The sequence below is a fragment of the Chiloscyllium plagiosum genome, chromosome 12, assembly GCF_004010195.1.
Source record: "Chiloscyllium plagiosum isolate BGI_BamShark_2017 chromosome 12, ASM401019v2, whole genome shotgun sequence".
In the NCBI taxonomy this organism is placed as follows: domain Eukaryota; kingdom Metazoa; phylum Chordata; class Chondrichthyes; order Orectolobiformes; family Hemiscylliidae; genus Chiloscyllium; species Chiloscyllium plagiosum.
In genome coordinates this window covers 21,904,515-21,920,562 of record NC_057721.1, presented here as the reverse complement: position 1 = coordinate 21,920,562, position 16,048 = coordinate 21,904,515, and the positions used below count along the sequence as shown (strand labels likewise).

Genomic DNA, 16,048 nt, shown 5'->3' with positions numbered 1-16,048 from the left:
GAAAATTCGTGCTCAACTGACTGATTTGGTTGGTGTTGAAGTCAATATTTTTTTATAAAAATAGGATGTCACAAACTGTTTGTGTTCCATTTTGTTCAATTTTGGTTATCCTTTTGAACTTAAATGCAATCATGTGCATATCACATCTTTATGATTCTGCTGGTGAATATATTAACTGGTTTGAAGAAGAGTTACAAGTCAGAGCACTCCATACTTTGCTAAATGAAACATTGTTTGAATGCATGCTTTCTGTTTTGAATGTAGACAAGCTGAATATCTGCACATCTTCTATATTTGTAGACCAGACATTTAGATAACCATTCTGTAGTTTTTCACCTGACACTTGAGATCTAATGTCACACCCCATTTGCATCCTTATTTGTGTAGTCACACTACCTGAATGAAGGAAATTGTGCTTTGAATAAAAGAATATTTCTTCATCAGAAGTGGGAAAACGGGCTGAGTCCTCGTTACATTTTTAACTTGTGTGCACAAGTTGCTACTAATGCAAACAAACATAGGCTGCAAAACCAAATATATTCCGATCATAACCATCTACACCCAAACTGTTAATATTTACTAGACCTATATTCACAGATTTCTGAAGCTGTTATGATGACAGCTGCAAGATTTGTAGATACAAAAGTAAAATGCCATAAATACGGATTAAAAACAGAAAATTCTCAACAGGGTTGCCAGCATTTATGGATAGAGAAGCAGTTCAAGTTTCAAGTCAATGATTAGAAAGAAGACCATTGCCCTGAAACATTAATTCTCTTTGTCTCCACGGATCCTCAAATGAAGTAGCATTAGACGCATTCTGATATTCTGAGGTTGATGTTGCAAGTAAGAAAGATTTATATACAACTTATTAGAAAGATACTGATATGAACAGTTCTGACAGAATTCTAATCTTAATGGTTTTAGTCCCTTGTAAGTGATCTTGAATGCACCAACATGACATCATTTTGAATTGTGGATGGGAGAAAGAAGGCAACACTTGCAAGATACTACACTACTAAATTTTCAACATTGTGCAATGGATAGCATTCATTGATATGCCCCATAAGAATTAATGGGAGATTTTGACACACAGGTTAAAGGTGTGTATATTTTGAAATGGGTTCATTACATATAGCACATACAATTTAATTGCAGCACTATTATTTGAAAATGAAATGCAAATAAAGGAAGTATAACGTTTCATTGGTCGTTTGTTGCCATTTGAGCTGGGAAATTACTGTATACCTTCACCTCTTAAAGAATATATCCTGTGATACCAGAAGGTATTTTTACAGCATTTTGGTCTTGTGCTTTTAAAGAAACATGTCAGAATGCATACATTCATCTTAGCAGCTGATCATACAGGGATTGTTGATAATGTGGCTTTGCTGATGAAATGGCACATCCTCTTACTTAACTGTTAAGAATGCCAAAAGTGAAAAGTTCATTTGGAACTTAGATTGACTAGTCTTGTGCTCCTCACGCCATGAGAAAGTCAATGCTCTAAAGTGACAAAATATGTCTGTTTCTATGTTTGACACAGCTTGTAGAATGGCCACAGATGAGTAATTAACACACTCGCCAAGAGCTGAATCCAGTTTTTCTGTTTAATTTCCCATTCTATTTTGTGTATAGTTTTCAAGGGATATGGATGTTGCTGGCAAGGACAACATTTGTTGCCCATCCTGATTGCTCTTGACCTGAGTGACTTGATAGGCCATTTCAGAGGGCCATTAAGAGCCAACCACCTTGTAGGTTTGAAGTCACACAAGCCTGGCAAGATAACAGCAATAGATTTCCCTCCCTAAAGGACATTTGTGAACCTGGTTTTTTAATACACAATTAATGGTTTCATTGTCACTATTACTAATGCTACATCTATGTTTCACATTTATTTGAACTGTTCCATCAGTGCCAAGCACATTAGACTGCTGCATGACTAGTCTGGTGACTATTCAGAGATGTACTGATACTTTTTGACCATGCCAGTTCAAAACTTCACCTTCATAGCAGTTTGCAGTGAGTAGTATGCTTTATTACGGGTTATGTATAGCCACCATGTCAGGCACTAAAGTTCTCAATTCTGCCATCCAGCAACTTTTCCTTATTTGTGCTTATATTTCACATTTTTCAGTCTGTTTTAATCTTGCACCCTTGAAGAATTGGAATGGGCTACTTTTCATACTCTGGCCCAGTTTGTGGCTAGCTCCTTCATTATAACGTCAGCACTTGTTAATTTAATCTGAAAGTATATGGAAATTAAGTTAAACATTCAACTGGTAACTTCCACAGCTTCATAATATGGTTTTACTTAAGTAGGTTGTAGGGTATTTTGAGTTTCTCAATCTCGAAAAAGATGACTGTCACTACTTTGAAAGCTCCTGAACAGATTTAATTTAATTGAACTGAATCATCACCATTTCTGCACTTTTAATGTGTGACTGAGTGGTTTTAAGCTATACAAGATGAGGTGCTCCTCGATCTTTTGGAAGCTGTGCAACTGGCTTGTGTCCCTCAACCAAATAAAAGCAAAATTTCTGTTTGCCATTCTGCATGTCTGTAGGCTATGCAAATTACAGCTGTGAATTCAGCCTCAACTGTCTTTACTTGAAAAAAGCCATCTTGATTAAGAGACATGAGTGTTGGCAGGACATATGGAGAGCATACTAGCATTTATTTTCTCATAGGTAAGGCAGGAAATTGAGTGGCAGAGTTTAAAATTATTTACTATAAAAGTAAAACCATAAAAACCTCTTTGCTGTTTGTCATAAACTACTTTACATTGACCAATGATGCTGTATCCATTGTCAAGTACCTGAGGAAATGAACAATGCCTTTGAACATCACCGTCAATTATTGGACATGATTCTAATAGCCACTCGAGTTAGAGCGCTTCCTGGTCACACAGTAAGTCTGGAAATTTAGGGGTTTTTTGCCTACCAAATGGCTTAATTTGTAACAAATACAATTTACTACAATTAGAACAATTGAAGGGATGGATATTTCTGTTAGATTAATAGAATCAACAACCATGGTGTTTCCCATTTTCAAATGGTTAATATAATTATTTCTTCAATTTGAAAATCGATATGAAATTTTCTGAAACACTTCAATATTTTTAATATTAAACATTCACTGGTACGGAGGGATTTTAAAGAATTTTACCTTTGTTATTCTTTTGATTTTGAGCACCAAAGTCAAAAATTAGAATGTAAACCCTTTTGAGAGACATTCATTACTCTTGGGGAGCATAAAAGGTTTCCAGCAAAGAACGCTGCTCATCCAAGCATGACATTTCTCATCTCATTGCAGTAAATCGCTTTTTGGTTTGTCACTTTGGTTGTGATTGATGTGACTCCCCATCTCCATGAAAATATTTTTGTCATAATTATCTAATTCACATTCGGATGCCACAATTCTACCTCACTTTACCGTATTCTGAGATCTTGCATCATAGATCTTGACTGCTCACTGCATGAATGTTTTTGATCTTTTCTCTCTTGAATCTTTAAATTTGTACCCTCTGGTTCTTGATTTTTTCAACAGCAGTTTTGTCCCCTTGAGATCTCGCATCCACACCCACACCCAAAACCCTTCAGGCCAACTTCATTAATCTGACCTTATCTAAAGTTTCTCATCCCTGAAATCATTTTCATGAATCATCATTACATCTGTCCAATACCCTAGAATTTTAATTGAGGCTGAGCCATTTTCTTCTGTACTCCAAGCTTCCATGTATAAAAGCCTAATATTCTGTTTGCATGTCCATACATTCAATGATGTGAAGTAGAAAGGTCTACTTGCTCTATCTGTAATATCATGGATCTAATTCACTTGGTTTTCTTGAGCAACGGACATAAGGTGGAATGAAATGGATTTGTAAAAATAAATAAATTTACATAAATCACTGAAGCTCACATGGAAAGATGTACTACACAGATGGAAAATAACTGTGCATCTGAATTGACTTAAGTCGATATGCATGAGTAAGAAACTATGATTTTCAAATTTGCACCGGAGGTGTGGTGTTCTAAACTTCATGCTATCACTTTTAAGACTTTCACCACAGTGGATTTGTCCTGCAAGTCTGCACCCAAGGATACTGCTTATACATCCAGAGCTACATGGTATTTGACTAGACATCGTGATGGAGAAAAGTGGAACCAATGCATACCAGAAGATTTGACCTAATTAAATGAGTAAATAAGATGCAGCATAAATCAAAGCCATATTTGTATTTCATAATCTACTATAAAATAGAAAAATATAAGCAACCTTATTTTTCTTTTCGATTTGACGCAGAGCTTGTCACAACTCTTGGATGTTTGTTGTCAAATATGCACACTTGGCAGGTTTAATTTTCCACGTGACTGGTGTCCTGTAGTTTTAGTATTGCATTAATGTCATATAATGTGGAGTTTTAATAAAGTCTTCTGATATTCCACATTTTGAATATATCTGCTTCATTTAATTTCCATAACTGAACATTTTCAGCAATATGGGCAAAATAAAGATTTTTATTGCATAAATTAGCTCTCTATGAAACATTTATTTTCATGAATATATATTGATCAATGGCACAGTGCTCTCTTAAAATTACTGTACGTTTTCATATGCCTTGATCCACATTTAACAATTGTCTTGAAGATTAGTTCTGAAATTGCATTTCAGTTTCTCTGCCTGAACGTATTGAACAGTGAAAATATTGTTGAGGCTTAAACCTGCTACACCTCCTCTTCAGAACAGATTATTTTGTAAAACTTAATTAAATTTGTTTAAATTAGACAATGTATTCCCATTTAATAAAGTCTAGGTTTTTCTAACAGCATTTGCATGGTTGGAATTTAATCTCTAAGCATATTTAACTGTATATCAAGTGAATAACATTAAAGAAAAAATAGCTTTTCCCTTTGTCTCTGCTGTGGAAATTCAGAAACATTGCATATTATGCAGGTTTATCACAAAACAATGTTATTTAAGCATGCACTTAAGTCCATTGACTATCTGATCAGTAATTAGTTACATTGGCAATATGCCCAAAGCAAATTTTTGAGTTATTTTTGTTTCTCATTTCACGTATCCAGTATCTGTTTTGTTTTCAGGTGGATAGGATTATGCTAACTGACAATTCTTGCCATTATATTAGTTATATTAGTAATATGTCCAAAGCAAAATTTTATTTTTAAAATGTTTAGAAAAGTATTTCTGATCCCCATTTATCTCATCCAGTATCAGTTTATTTACACGTAAATAAGAGTACGCTAAATGACACCTGTTGCAGACATGGATTTTTTCAAGTCTTATAAAACAGGATTAAATGTGTGTTCACTTAGCACTTTTTAAATGATGAAAAATGGGTCATAGGAAACACCAGTTTCATTGCCATACATCTTTATGGTAAATTATTCTTGGTAATGCTGAAAGCAAAATCCTTTCCTGTTTTGGGTTTTAGCCTGTGTCATTTATTTGTCGGATATCATGTTCATCTTGGAGAATCCATTATAGTTTTCAGAAGATCTGAAGACTTTCCGTGTAATAACCCTAGTTTCTGCAGCTTCTTACAATTCAGTTGTCTAACCCCCAACTATTATCTTAGGAACCAGTGGAAGTCTTTTTCATCATAATGTGACCTGAATTATAAATGTTTGCCATTTAAGCGAAATTCTCCATTTCACATCGTTTTTCTTAACCCTTCTTTGTGGCCATACAAACACTTTCTCCATCATTCTACACGTTGAATGGTATTTGCAACCAGCTAGTCCATCTTCCTGATCTAATCTAATTCATCTGGATTTGATACCTTTGTTTCCTGTTACTCGCAGTCGCTCTTGATATCTTCTCCAAATTTGGAAAACTTTAGTTCCAATGCTCAATTCAAACATATACTTTGTAAGTAGCAACAGTGATTGACATTGTTAATGAAGTCTTGTGCCAATAGAGCCAATGTTTGCTTCTTTCTCTTGAGCTAATATTTGACTAATTTCTGAAGCACTCCACCCACTTACACAGTGCCTTCAGGTTTCGTGGGCAAGATGACAGGCATTGTTAATGTCTGTGCCTACTATGATTACGAAAAGTTTTTATTCCAACTCACTTGTTTCTAATGAAACTGCTTCCCATTTGAATTTGTCATTGGATTACCTTTCCTTGCCACTCCCCTCCCTACAAAAAAAAAGCAAGATGAAGTTGAAGTATCGTAAATATACAATAATTATAAATGTGGATAATTAGCAGTTTGTAATGAAGACATAAAGTGATGTCTGAATTACATCTGCAATCCCTAGTCTGTAACCCTGTTTCATTTGAAGATGATATGGTATTGACTCCTTGTGCAATGTCTTTTAAAATGGGTGTCAAAATATTATAAAACAATGGGAAAATAATTCTCCTGATTTTGAGAACCAGGCCTTATTGATTTAAAATCTTGGCCTTGTTAATCTGCTTCCTTGCAGATCGTACCTGAGCAGTGACCTTAAAGGGGTGAGTCAAGTGATGCACTTTGTCTTACTCCAGTAAATCTTGCGACTGTTTTCTAAGTCTTAGAGTTAGTTTGAGTAAGAAGAATATGACGACTGTCTTTCATTTTACCAACAATTTATATTAAAAATATTCAAGTATTCCAAGCAGTGTGAATCTCTCATTTTAATAGTGCAGCAAATCAATTCCTTATCAAAATACCAGTATTAAGCATAAAAAGGAATGCACAGTATTTTTATATGATAGAGTAGAATGTTGAACTCTGCAGATTCTCAAGTAACAGGACCAGCCAGTACAGTTGTGGGGAGGGGGGGGGGGCTGTTGGGGGAGTATCAGATTTAACAGGTCATGGCTTGGGCTAATAAATGTTATCATTCACTGATTTCATCTGGGGCATCAATTAGAGTGCTACAATTCCACTTTACTGAGAGACAAGCGTTGGCAAATTTCATCATAACTGCTTCACTTGATTGATGACAACAGGTTTGTTGTTGAAAATGTTGGAACAAGTTTGTGATTGGCTATTTTGCCTGCTCTGATCTGAGGAAAGTAATAAAAATCTGCACATGCTTTTCAATTAACTACATTTACGCCTTGCATAACAGCATTGGAATATAAAACTGTTTTAGATGTACGTGTATACATGTAGATGTTTGTGTTGTATTTTGTTTCAGATTTGCTGCTATTCGGTAGTCTAGATTTAGATAGTTGTTGATGATTGAATCATTTGTGTGTTAGGCTTACCTTAGATTAATAATTTGAGAATAGAGTAGTTTTTTCTGTAAGCAAACATAACATTTTATTTATGGAATTTAAATAAAAGTTCCAAGTTTCACCCAATTAATTTTTCTTTTCATTTTTCTAGATGAACTTACCTGCAGTTAAGTTGTGCTGATTTTGTAGCCAAAATTGAAACAGTTTGCTAATAAAACAGTTGATTAGTTAGATTTTTCTTGCAATAGTTGTGAACAGAGAATTTGAATATTCTTTCCTAAATGTTTGATGGGGTACATAATTTATTAAACATAGTATTCAGTTACATAAATTAATTTTAAAAGTGTCAACCTTATTGAGATATCTTCATTAGAAAAATGGTTGTCCTGTCAACAAGCTATGTGAACCCTATTCATTGGCCTGCTTTTGCAAATGTTTTAAATTCCATTCAATTAAGTATCAGAGCTGTGACTGATTATCAACTTCACAAACTGCTTGTGAACTCCTAGCCTGTTGTTACTAGCCGGCAGATTCATAATCCTTAAGCTTTTGGGGCGGCACGGTGGCTCAGTGGTTAGCATTGCTGTCTCATAGCACCAGAGATCCAGGTTCGATTCCAGCCTCAGGTGACTGTCTGTGTTGAAGTTTGCACATTCTCCTGTGTCTGTGTGGGTTTCCTCCCACAGTCCAAAAGATGTGTAGGTCTGGTGAATTGGCCATGCTAAATTTCCCATAGTATTAGGTGCATTAGTCAGAGGGAAATGGGTCTTGGTGGGTTAGTCTTCAGAAGTTTGGTGTGGAGTTGTTGGGCCGAAGGGCCTGTTCTACACTCATGAATCTAATCTAAACTAACACCTCGTGAAAAAAAGTAATATTCTTGCAAACATGGCAATAGACTTTCATGGTCAATCGGTGAGTGTTAAGTAGGAAGTTAATACCAACCTTTCTTAACTGCTGCTTGATTTAAAGACTTACCAGAGGTAATGGTACTGTTCTGCAACTAAAGTAATGGATCGAATCATAGACCTTAGACAAGGCCCTTTGGACAAAACTGTGTGAACACTACACTCATCTGATTTTCCAGCAATTGGCCCACAGCTTTGAATATTATGACCTTTCAAGTGCTCAACCAAGCACTTTTTAAAAATGATGAGGTTGCTCGTCTCTACTAATTTAGCAGGAACTGCATTCCAGATCTCCAACACTCTCGATTGAAATGTTTTTACTCAACTCCCTTTCAATCTCCTGCCTTTCATCTTAAAATGTGCTTCCTTGTTATTGACTCTTCAACGAAGGAAAGCAACTGTTTTCTGTACATCCTGCCCATACCCCTCAAAATCTTACACAGCTCCATCAGGTCCATTCTCGATCTTCTCTGCTCCAAAGAAGAAAAGCCAAGAACTTACTCAACCTCTCTTTATAGCTAAAGCACTGCATCCCAGGTAACATCCTGGTGAATCTAAAGTTAAGTTTATAGAAAATGCTGTTTCTTGTATACCTGAGATGATTTAAGCAATATGGGAAAGCTGACGTAGAAATTTTGTGAAATTTGAACTATATTTGTTGGTTTTTGTTAGCTTATGAATTCTAGCCAGTGGAAACAGTGGCCATACAGTATGACACTAATGTCAATGTATACCATATCCTAGGATAACTTAAAAGAAACTTGAGCTTAAAACAACAAATACTAATTGTGCTTTTTTTTTGTGCATTTCAGCTCTTTTCACTGATGGAACTAAAGCCACCAATTTCTAGGGCAAAGATGATTCTTATTACTAAAGCTGCCATCAAAGCTATAAAGGTAAGAAAGTCACATATTTGCTGTACTTCATTGTTTGAGCTATTGTTGTTTCTTGCTCCTTCCTTCCTTCTGTGTATCCCTTTCTGATTATGGTATGGAATAGGAGAAATTAATTGTGTATATGCATGAAATCCTGCTGCTCTCCCCCGTAACTTCAACAACTAAGCATTCACCAAGATGAATAGCAACTTTTCTGAGTGGTAGAAATGTTTTCTTTTATGTTGAGAATCTGCCAAAGATAAATAGAAAAATTAAAATTTGCAATTAGGAAAAGCCCAAACGCCAGTTAACTGGGTCATCTTGCAATAAGGTTAGGGTTGAATCTTTCATAACTTTTTTAAAAATTTGCATTAACAATTTGCTTGTAACTGGCCTAATTTCCAAATAGTATTAAAATTAAGATATGAGTAGGGGACTGCTGAATCTGAAGGGAGAGCCAAGGATTTGTAAAGTAGGTTTGACACAGGTAAATGAATCAGGAAAAGGTGGCATTTTGTATTTTTGTGTGAAGACATTAGAAAAATCCAATGTTTAAACCCATCCCTAATTACCTCTGAGAATGTAGAGAGAGTGAGTTGTCGTCTTGAATGCTTCAATCCTTGTCAGATAGGCACATAGATCAATATATTTTTCATGGTAGGGGGAGACCTATTGACCAGAAAGTGCTCTGCATTCAAGAACAGATTTGGAACTTGACAGCAAATAATTCACATCCTTACTGCCCAAAACCTGCCCACTTTCGATAAAGAACAAGTCAAAATTTAATTCCACCACCAATGTGCCTGCAGTAGTGTTCATGTACATGATTCAATGACTCATTAAACCTCCAAATCAGAATTTGCTTGCAGGTGATTGACCATTGTTGAAGCATGGCTTGCGTTCGTGATCTACTCAGTTGTTTACCAATACGTGTCCTGATTATTACAGGATGTCTGGTCTGCAGACTCACTTCCAGAGCTGTCTGCCTGTTTGATTATATGAGGACCTTTCAAATGTTAGAAGGAAACTGAAAATTCAGGAGGGAGAATATGACATTTGGTTAGAATTCATCTCTGAACCACACAGTGCCAATTCCTCATGACAAAGAAATATAATCAAATTGGAAGGTTATGGGATTAGAAGTTCACATTTGTGAAATCAGGCCTTGAGGTCACAAATAGTCTGGTTTAACCTCAGACGGAAAGCGGGAAATTAAGTTTATGAAGAAGCATGTTGGTGAAAGCTTCTGTCTTCCAAATGCTAAATTATAAATAGGTGTGCTTTATTCAGAACTGGATGTCACATAAATAGCCTGTGAGACAGGCAAATTAGGGGCCAAGGGAATATACAGATTTCTTGTGCTACCTGGATTTCAGTACGAAGATTCTTTTTCTCAGTGTTATCTAAGCTAATGTGATTCTTTTGCATATTTGATTTGTATAGTGAGTTCAGCTATAGTTATATCAAGGGAGTAGGAAAGACTGAATGGCCTGTATCTTAATTCTAGGACTATTCAAATTTAGGCAGGTAAGTTAAAGATATGGATTGAAATGTCAAAGTGTTATATTATTGCTGTCACAGGTGTGCTTGAGGAAGGGCCAAGATTTGCAATTTAACATTTGGGGTGTAGAATTTTCAGGCAGGTCAGGGGGGAGTGCAAAAGTGGAGGTAGCATTGAAGGCAGTGATTAGTTCAGGAGTCAGTTACTGCGGTATGGAGGAATGATAGCTTGGAAACGTCATCAAATGATTTGTGGGTAGAACTTAAGAATATAAAGGGCGTAGTTACACTGTTAGGAATATAATATAGGGCCCCAAATGGCCAGTGGACAATTAAGGAGCAATATGTAGTCAATTCACTAAGGTATGTAAAAATAGTACAGCAAGAGATTTTAAGTTACCCAAACGTTAATTGGGCCAATCTTACGATAAAGGGTTTTGATGGCTAAATTTCTTCAGATGTACATGAGAGCTTTTTATGTGTCAATGACCCTACGAGTGATGGTGCAGTGTTGGATCTCATTCTGGAATGAAATCGGACAGGTGTTTGAGATGATAGCAGGGAGGCATTTTAGAGATAGTGACCACATCACTGTATGTTTTCAGCTCATTATGGAAAAGGAGAAAGATGACTTGCAAAAAGGGTTTTGGATTGAGATTATGTATATTTTATTCAAATAAGGCAAGATCTGCCCAATTAGATTTGGAACTGCTACTTGAGGGTAAATGTATGGTAGAACAATGGGAGGTGTTCAGCATGGTAACATGGTATGGGGGCATACAGATTAGATTAGATTAGATTCCCCACAGTATGGAAACAGGCCATCCAGCCCAACAAGTCCATACCGACCCTCCAAAGAGTAACCCATCCAGATCCATTCCGCTACCCTACATTTACCCCTAACTAATGTGCCTAGTACTATAGGCAATTTAGCATAGCTAATTCACCTGACCTGCACATCTTTGGATTGTGGGAGGAAACCGGGGTACCTGGAGGAAACCCACGCAGACGCGGGGAGAATGTGCAAACTCCACACAGACAGTCGCCCGAGGCTGGAATCGAACCCGGTCCCTGGTGCTGTGAGGCAGCAGTGCTAACCACTGAGCCACCGTGCTGCCCCCAACATGTTTCCTTTAGGGTAAACTGTTGAAGCAACAAACCCAGAGAACCATGGATGTCTCGGAATGGTCAGGACTGAATGCAAAGGAAAAGAAACTATAACATTTAAAAAGGGAGCAAGACGATGGAGGCCCTAGAGAAATATAGGAAGTGCAGGAGGGTATCTAAAGAAAGCAATTAAGGAAGCAAAGAAAGGTATGAGAAAATGCTGATGAGCATGATCAGACAGAACCCCGTGATATTCTACAAATATATCAAGGGGAAGAGAATAATTATGGAAAGAGTAGGGCCTTTTCGGGACCAAGGGGACAATGTGCATTAATCTGAAGAACTTTGGTTGAGTATTAAATGAATACTTCACATCTGTCTTCTGCAAGATCAGAGTTTGAAAAGTTGGACCGTAAACTTGTGCCGATTGTTCTAAGAAGCAAGGAGGTATTGGAGATATTAGTGGATTTAAGTAGACAAAACCCCAGGTTAGATGAGTTGGTGATGAGGAAGGAAATTACAGGGTCCTGACCTAAATTTTAAAATTATCTTTGGTCATGAGAGGAGCCAGAGGATTGGAGGACAGCTAATGTGTTCCATTTTACAAAAAGTTTGTTAGGTTTGGTAGGAAACGATCAACCAGTGAGTATAGCAGCAGTGGTTTTTATATACTTTTAAATTCATTCCTGGGGTGAATATAGCTGGTCAGCATTTATTGCCTGTCTCTAGTTGCCCTTGAGAAGGTCATATGAGCTACCTTGAACTGCTGTAGTCCATCTGCTTTGGATTGACCCACAATATAGGAGGAAATTTCCAGGATTTTGATCCAGCAGCAGTGAAGTAAGTGATATGTTGTTAAGTCAAGATGGTGAGTGGCTTGGACGGAAGCTTGCAGGTGATAGTTGTCCCATGTATCTGCTGCCCTTGTTCTTCTAGATGGTAATGATTGTGGGTTTGTAAGATGGTGTCGAAGGATCTTCAATGAATTTCTGCAGTGGATTTTGTAGATAGCACACACTGCTGCTGCTACTGAATGCCGATAGTGGAGGAAGTGGATGCTTGTGGATGAGATCTCAATCAAGCAGCTGCTTTTTCTTGGTGGTGTCAAGCTTCTTGAGTGGTGCTTAAGGTGCACCCATCCTGGCATTTGAAGAGTATTCTGTCACACTCCTGACTTGTGCTTTGTAGATGATGAACAGATTTTGGGGAGTGAGTTACTCTCCACTGTATCCCTAGCTTCTGACCGCATCTTGTAGCCACTGTGTTTATGTGGCAGGTTCAGTTGAGTTTCTGGTCATTGGAAACGCCCAGGATATTTCTAGTGGGCTATTCAGTCGTGATAACACTGTTGAATGTCAAGGGCATTGATTAGATTATTTCTTATTTGAGATAGTCATGGCCTGGCATTTGTATGGTGTGAATGTTAATTGTCACTTGTCAGCCCTAGCTTGGGTATTGTCCAGATCTTGTTGAATTTGAAAACAAATCACTTCAATGCTGCTGAACATTGTGCAATCATCAGCGAACATCCCCACATCTGACCTTATGATGGAGGGAAGGTTGTTGATGAAGCAGCTGGAGATGGTTCGGCCTCGGACACGACCCTGAGGAACTCCTGCTGAGATGTCCTGGAGCTGACATGACTGACCTCCAACAACCACGATGTCTTCCATGTGTGCCATGTATGACTCCAACCACTAGAGAGTTTGCCCCTATATCCTAGCTAGTAAATCTAGCTTTGGTCAGTGATGGTTCACTATTGATTGCAGCCTTGATGTCAAGGACTGTAACTTTCACCTCACCTCTGGAATTCAGCTATTCTGTCCATGTTTGAACCAAGGCTGTAATGAGATCAGGAGCCTTGGTGGAAACCAAATTGGGTGTCACTGAGCAGGCTATTGCTCAGCTGGTGCTGCTTAAAAGCTCTTGGTGATACTTTCCATCACATTACTGATGATCAAGCTTCGACAGATGGGACATAATTGGCAAAAGCCCTTCATCGATTTTCCTGCACCTGGGATGCTGCCTGCTGTGCTTTTCCAGTACCACTCCAGCCTTGACTCTAATCTCCAGCATCTGCAGTGCTCACTTTCGCCCTATTTTCCAAATTGTCAGGTAGATGCCAGTGTTATGGCTGTACAGGAAGAATTCAGCCAAGGGAGCAGCAAGTTCCGGAGTGCACTCTTCATTACTATTGCCAGAATGTTGTCAGGGCCCATAGTCTTTGCATGAAATGAATCAAATTGGCTGAAGACTGGTATCTGGGGACCACTGTAGGAGGTCAAGATGGATCATCACTTCTGGCTGAAGATGGCTGCAAATGCTTCAGTCTTAGCTTTTGCACTATTGTCTTGGGCTCTTCATAAAAATTCCCATTCTCAATGATGGGAGTCTCCTCCAGTGAGTTGTTTAATTGTCCACCACCATTCCAGACTGGATATGGCAGGACTAGAGCTTAGATTTGATCTGTTTAGTTGTGGGTTCACTTAACTCTACCATTTTCTACTTATGCTATTTGGCAACAAGTAGTTCTGTTTGTTAATTTCGCCAGGTTATTTATTTTTAGATATACCAGTTGCTGATCCTGATATGCTCTCCTGCATTCTACATTTGAAGTAGAGTTGATCCCCTGGCTTGATGGTAATAATTGAGTGGGGGTTATGAGGTCAGATGTTGCTGGTTGGTAAACTAATGGAGAAAATAGTGAAGGAGAAGATTCACCTCCATTTAGAGAAGCGAGTTTAATCAGGGGTAGTCAGCATAGCTTTGTCAGAGAGAAGTCAGGCCCAACAAATCTAGTGAAGCTTTTTGAGAAGTTGGCCAAGTGTTGAGGTGAGGACAGGATATTTGATAAAGCTTTTATGGAATTCAGCAAGACTTTTGACAAGGTTCCACATGGTAAACTGATAAAGAAGGTAAAAGCTCATGGGATCCAGGGTAACTTAGTAGTTTGGATCCAAAGTTAGCCTATTTGCAGGAGATGTTTGTGGTACAAAACTCTGACTTGTATCCTGGAGTATACTACAGAGATCAGTGCATGGTCCCTTATTGTTTGTGATACTCAAAAGCTATAGGTGAGAACGTAGGGAGTGATGAGTAAGTTTGTGAATGATAGAAAGATTGGTTCAGTGATTGACAGTATGAATGTTTTACGTTATAGGAGAACATAAGTGAATTTGTCAGATAGGCAGAATATTGGTCGATAGAATTTAACCCAATAAATTTGAGGTGATGTACCTTGGCAGGAGAAACAAGATCAGCGAGTAGTTCAATGAACAGCAAGACAATAGGAAACTTAGGGGAACAGAGGGATCTTGGTTGCTTGTCCACAGGTCTCTCTGAAGGCAGCAAGACCTGTTACTTGATTCGGCAAGGCATATGGGATGTTTGCCTTTATCAGTTATGGCATAGATTTTAATGGCAGGGAGATCATGTTGGAACTGTTCAGTAGTTTGGTTAGGCTGTAGCTGGAGCATTGTGGTCACCTCACTAAAGGAAGGATTAATGCACTAGAGAGGGTGCAAAGGAGATTCACCAGGATGATTGAGCATTGCATCTGTGAAGAAAGGCTGTATAAGCTTGAGTCCAATGTAGACAAGCAGGAGGCTGCAAGAACACAGCAAGCCAGGTAGCATCAGCAGGTGGGGAAGTCAGTGTTTTGGGTGTAACCCTTCTTCAGGACTGGAGGTAGGTGTAAGGGGAGCTGCAGATAAGGAGGGTTGTGGGGGCAGCTCGGTGAGGTAGGGATGGGTGAACATAAGTAGAGAGTACGACCTGGGTGGAATGAATTCGATTGGTGTCTAGAAGGAAGGGTCGATGAGCTGGCTGGGAGGGGAGTCAGGTGATGGGAAGGGAAGATATTTGAAATTGGAGACATTGAGTTCTAGCCACCAACTGGATTCATTCTTCCCATTGACCAACCATCAGGTACCCTCTACCTGTGTTCACCTATCCCCACTTCACCACCCTGTCTCCCCCACCCCCTTTATTTGCAGATCCCCTTATACATACACACACACACACACACACCCGTCCCAGTCCTGAAGAAGGGTTACACTCTGAAACATTGACCTCCACCTCCTGATACTGCCTGACTTGCTGTGTTCTTTCAGCCTCCTGCTCGTCTACCCTCAGTTTTATTTAGAACAGAGAAGTTTGAAGGGGATCTAGTAGAGTTGCAGAAAATTCAAAGGGGCATGGACAGTATGAATAGAAAGTCTAAGGGGCATAATTTTCAAATGAAAGCCAGGAGATTTAGAGGGGATTTGAGAAAAACATTTTCACTCAGATGGTATTGAGGATCTGGAATGCACTGCCTGGAGGTTAGTTTACGCAGGAAACTTCAGTCATTAAATCAGCGCTTGAAATATCAAAAATGGAACTAGTGTAGATAATGTATTTTTGGCAGGACAGATTCTGGGCTGAATGTTTTCCTCTGTACTGTATGATAAGCTGTTAATATGTTCA

At 38.3% G+C, this 16,048-nt stretch overlaps 1 protein-coding gene across 3 annotated transcripts in view; it reads left to right on the top strand.

Moving 5' to 3' along the window:
* scaf4a (SR-related CTD-associated factor 4a) overlaps positions 1-16,048 on the top strand; it is an 87,510-nt gene that overhangs the window by 28,894 nt on the left and 42,568 nt on the right. For all 3 annotated transcript variants that reach the window (XM_043700719.1, XM_043700717.1, XM_043700716.1), the window contains one exon: positions 8,912-8,995. In XM_043700719.1, coding sequence (XP_043556654.1) covers positions 8,912-8,995 — 84 coding nt within the window. The remainder of the gene's footprint in view (positions 1-8,911; positions 8,996-16,048) is intronic.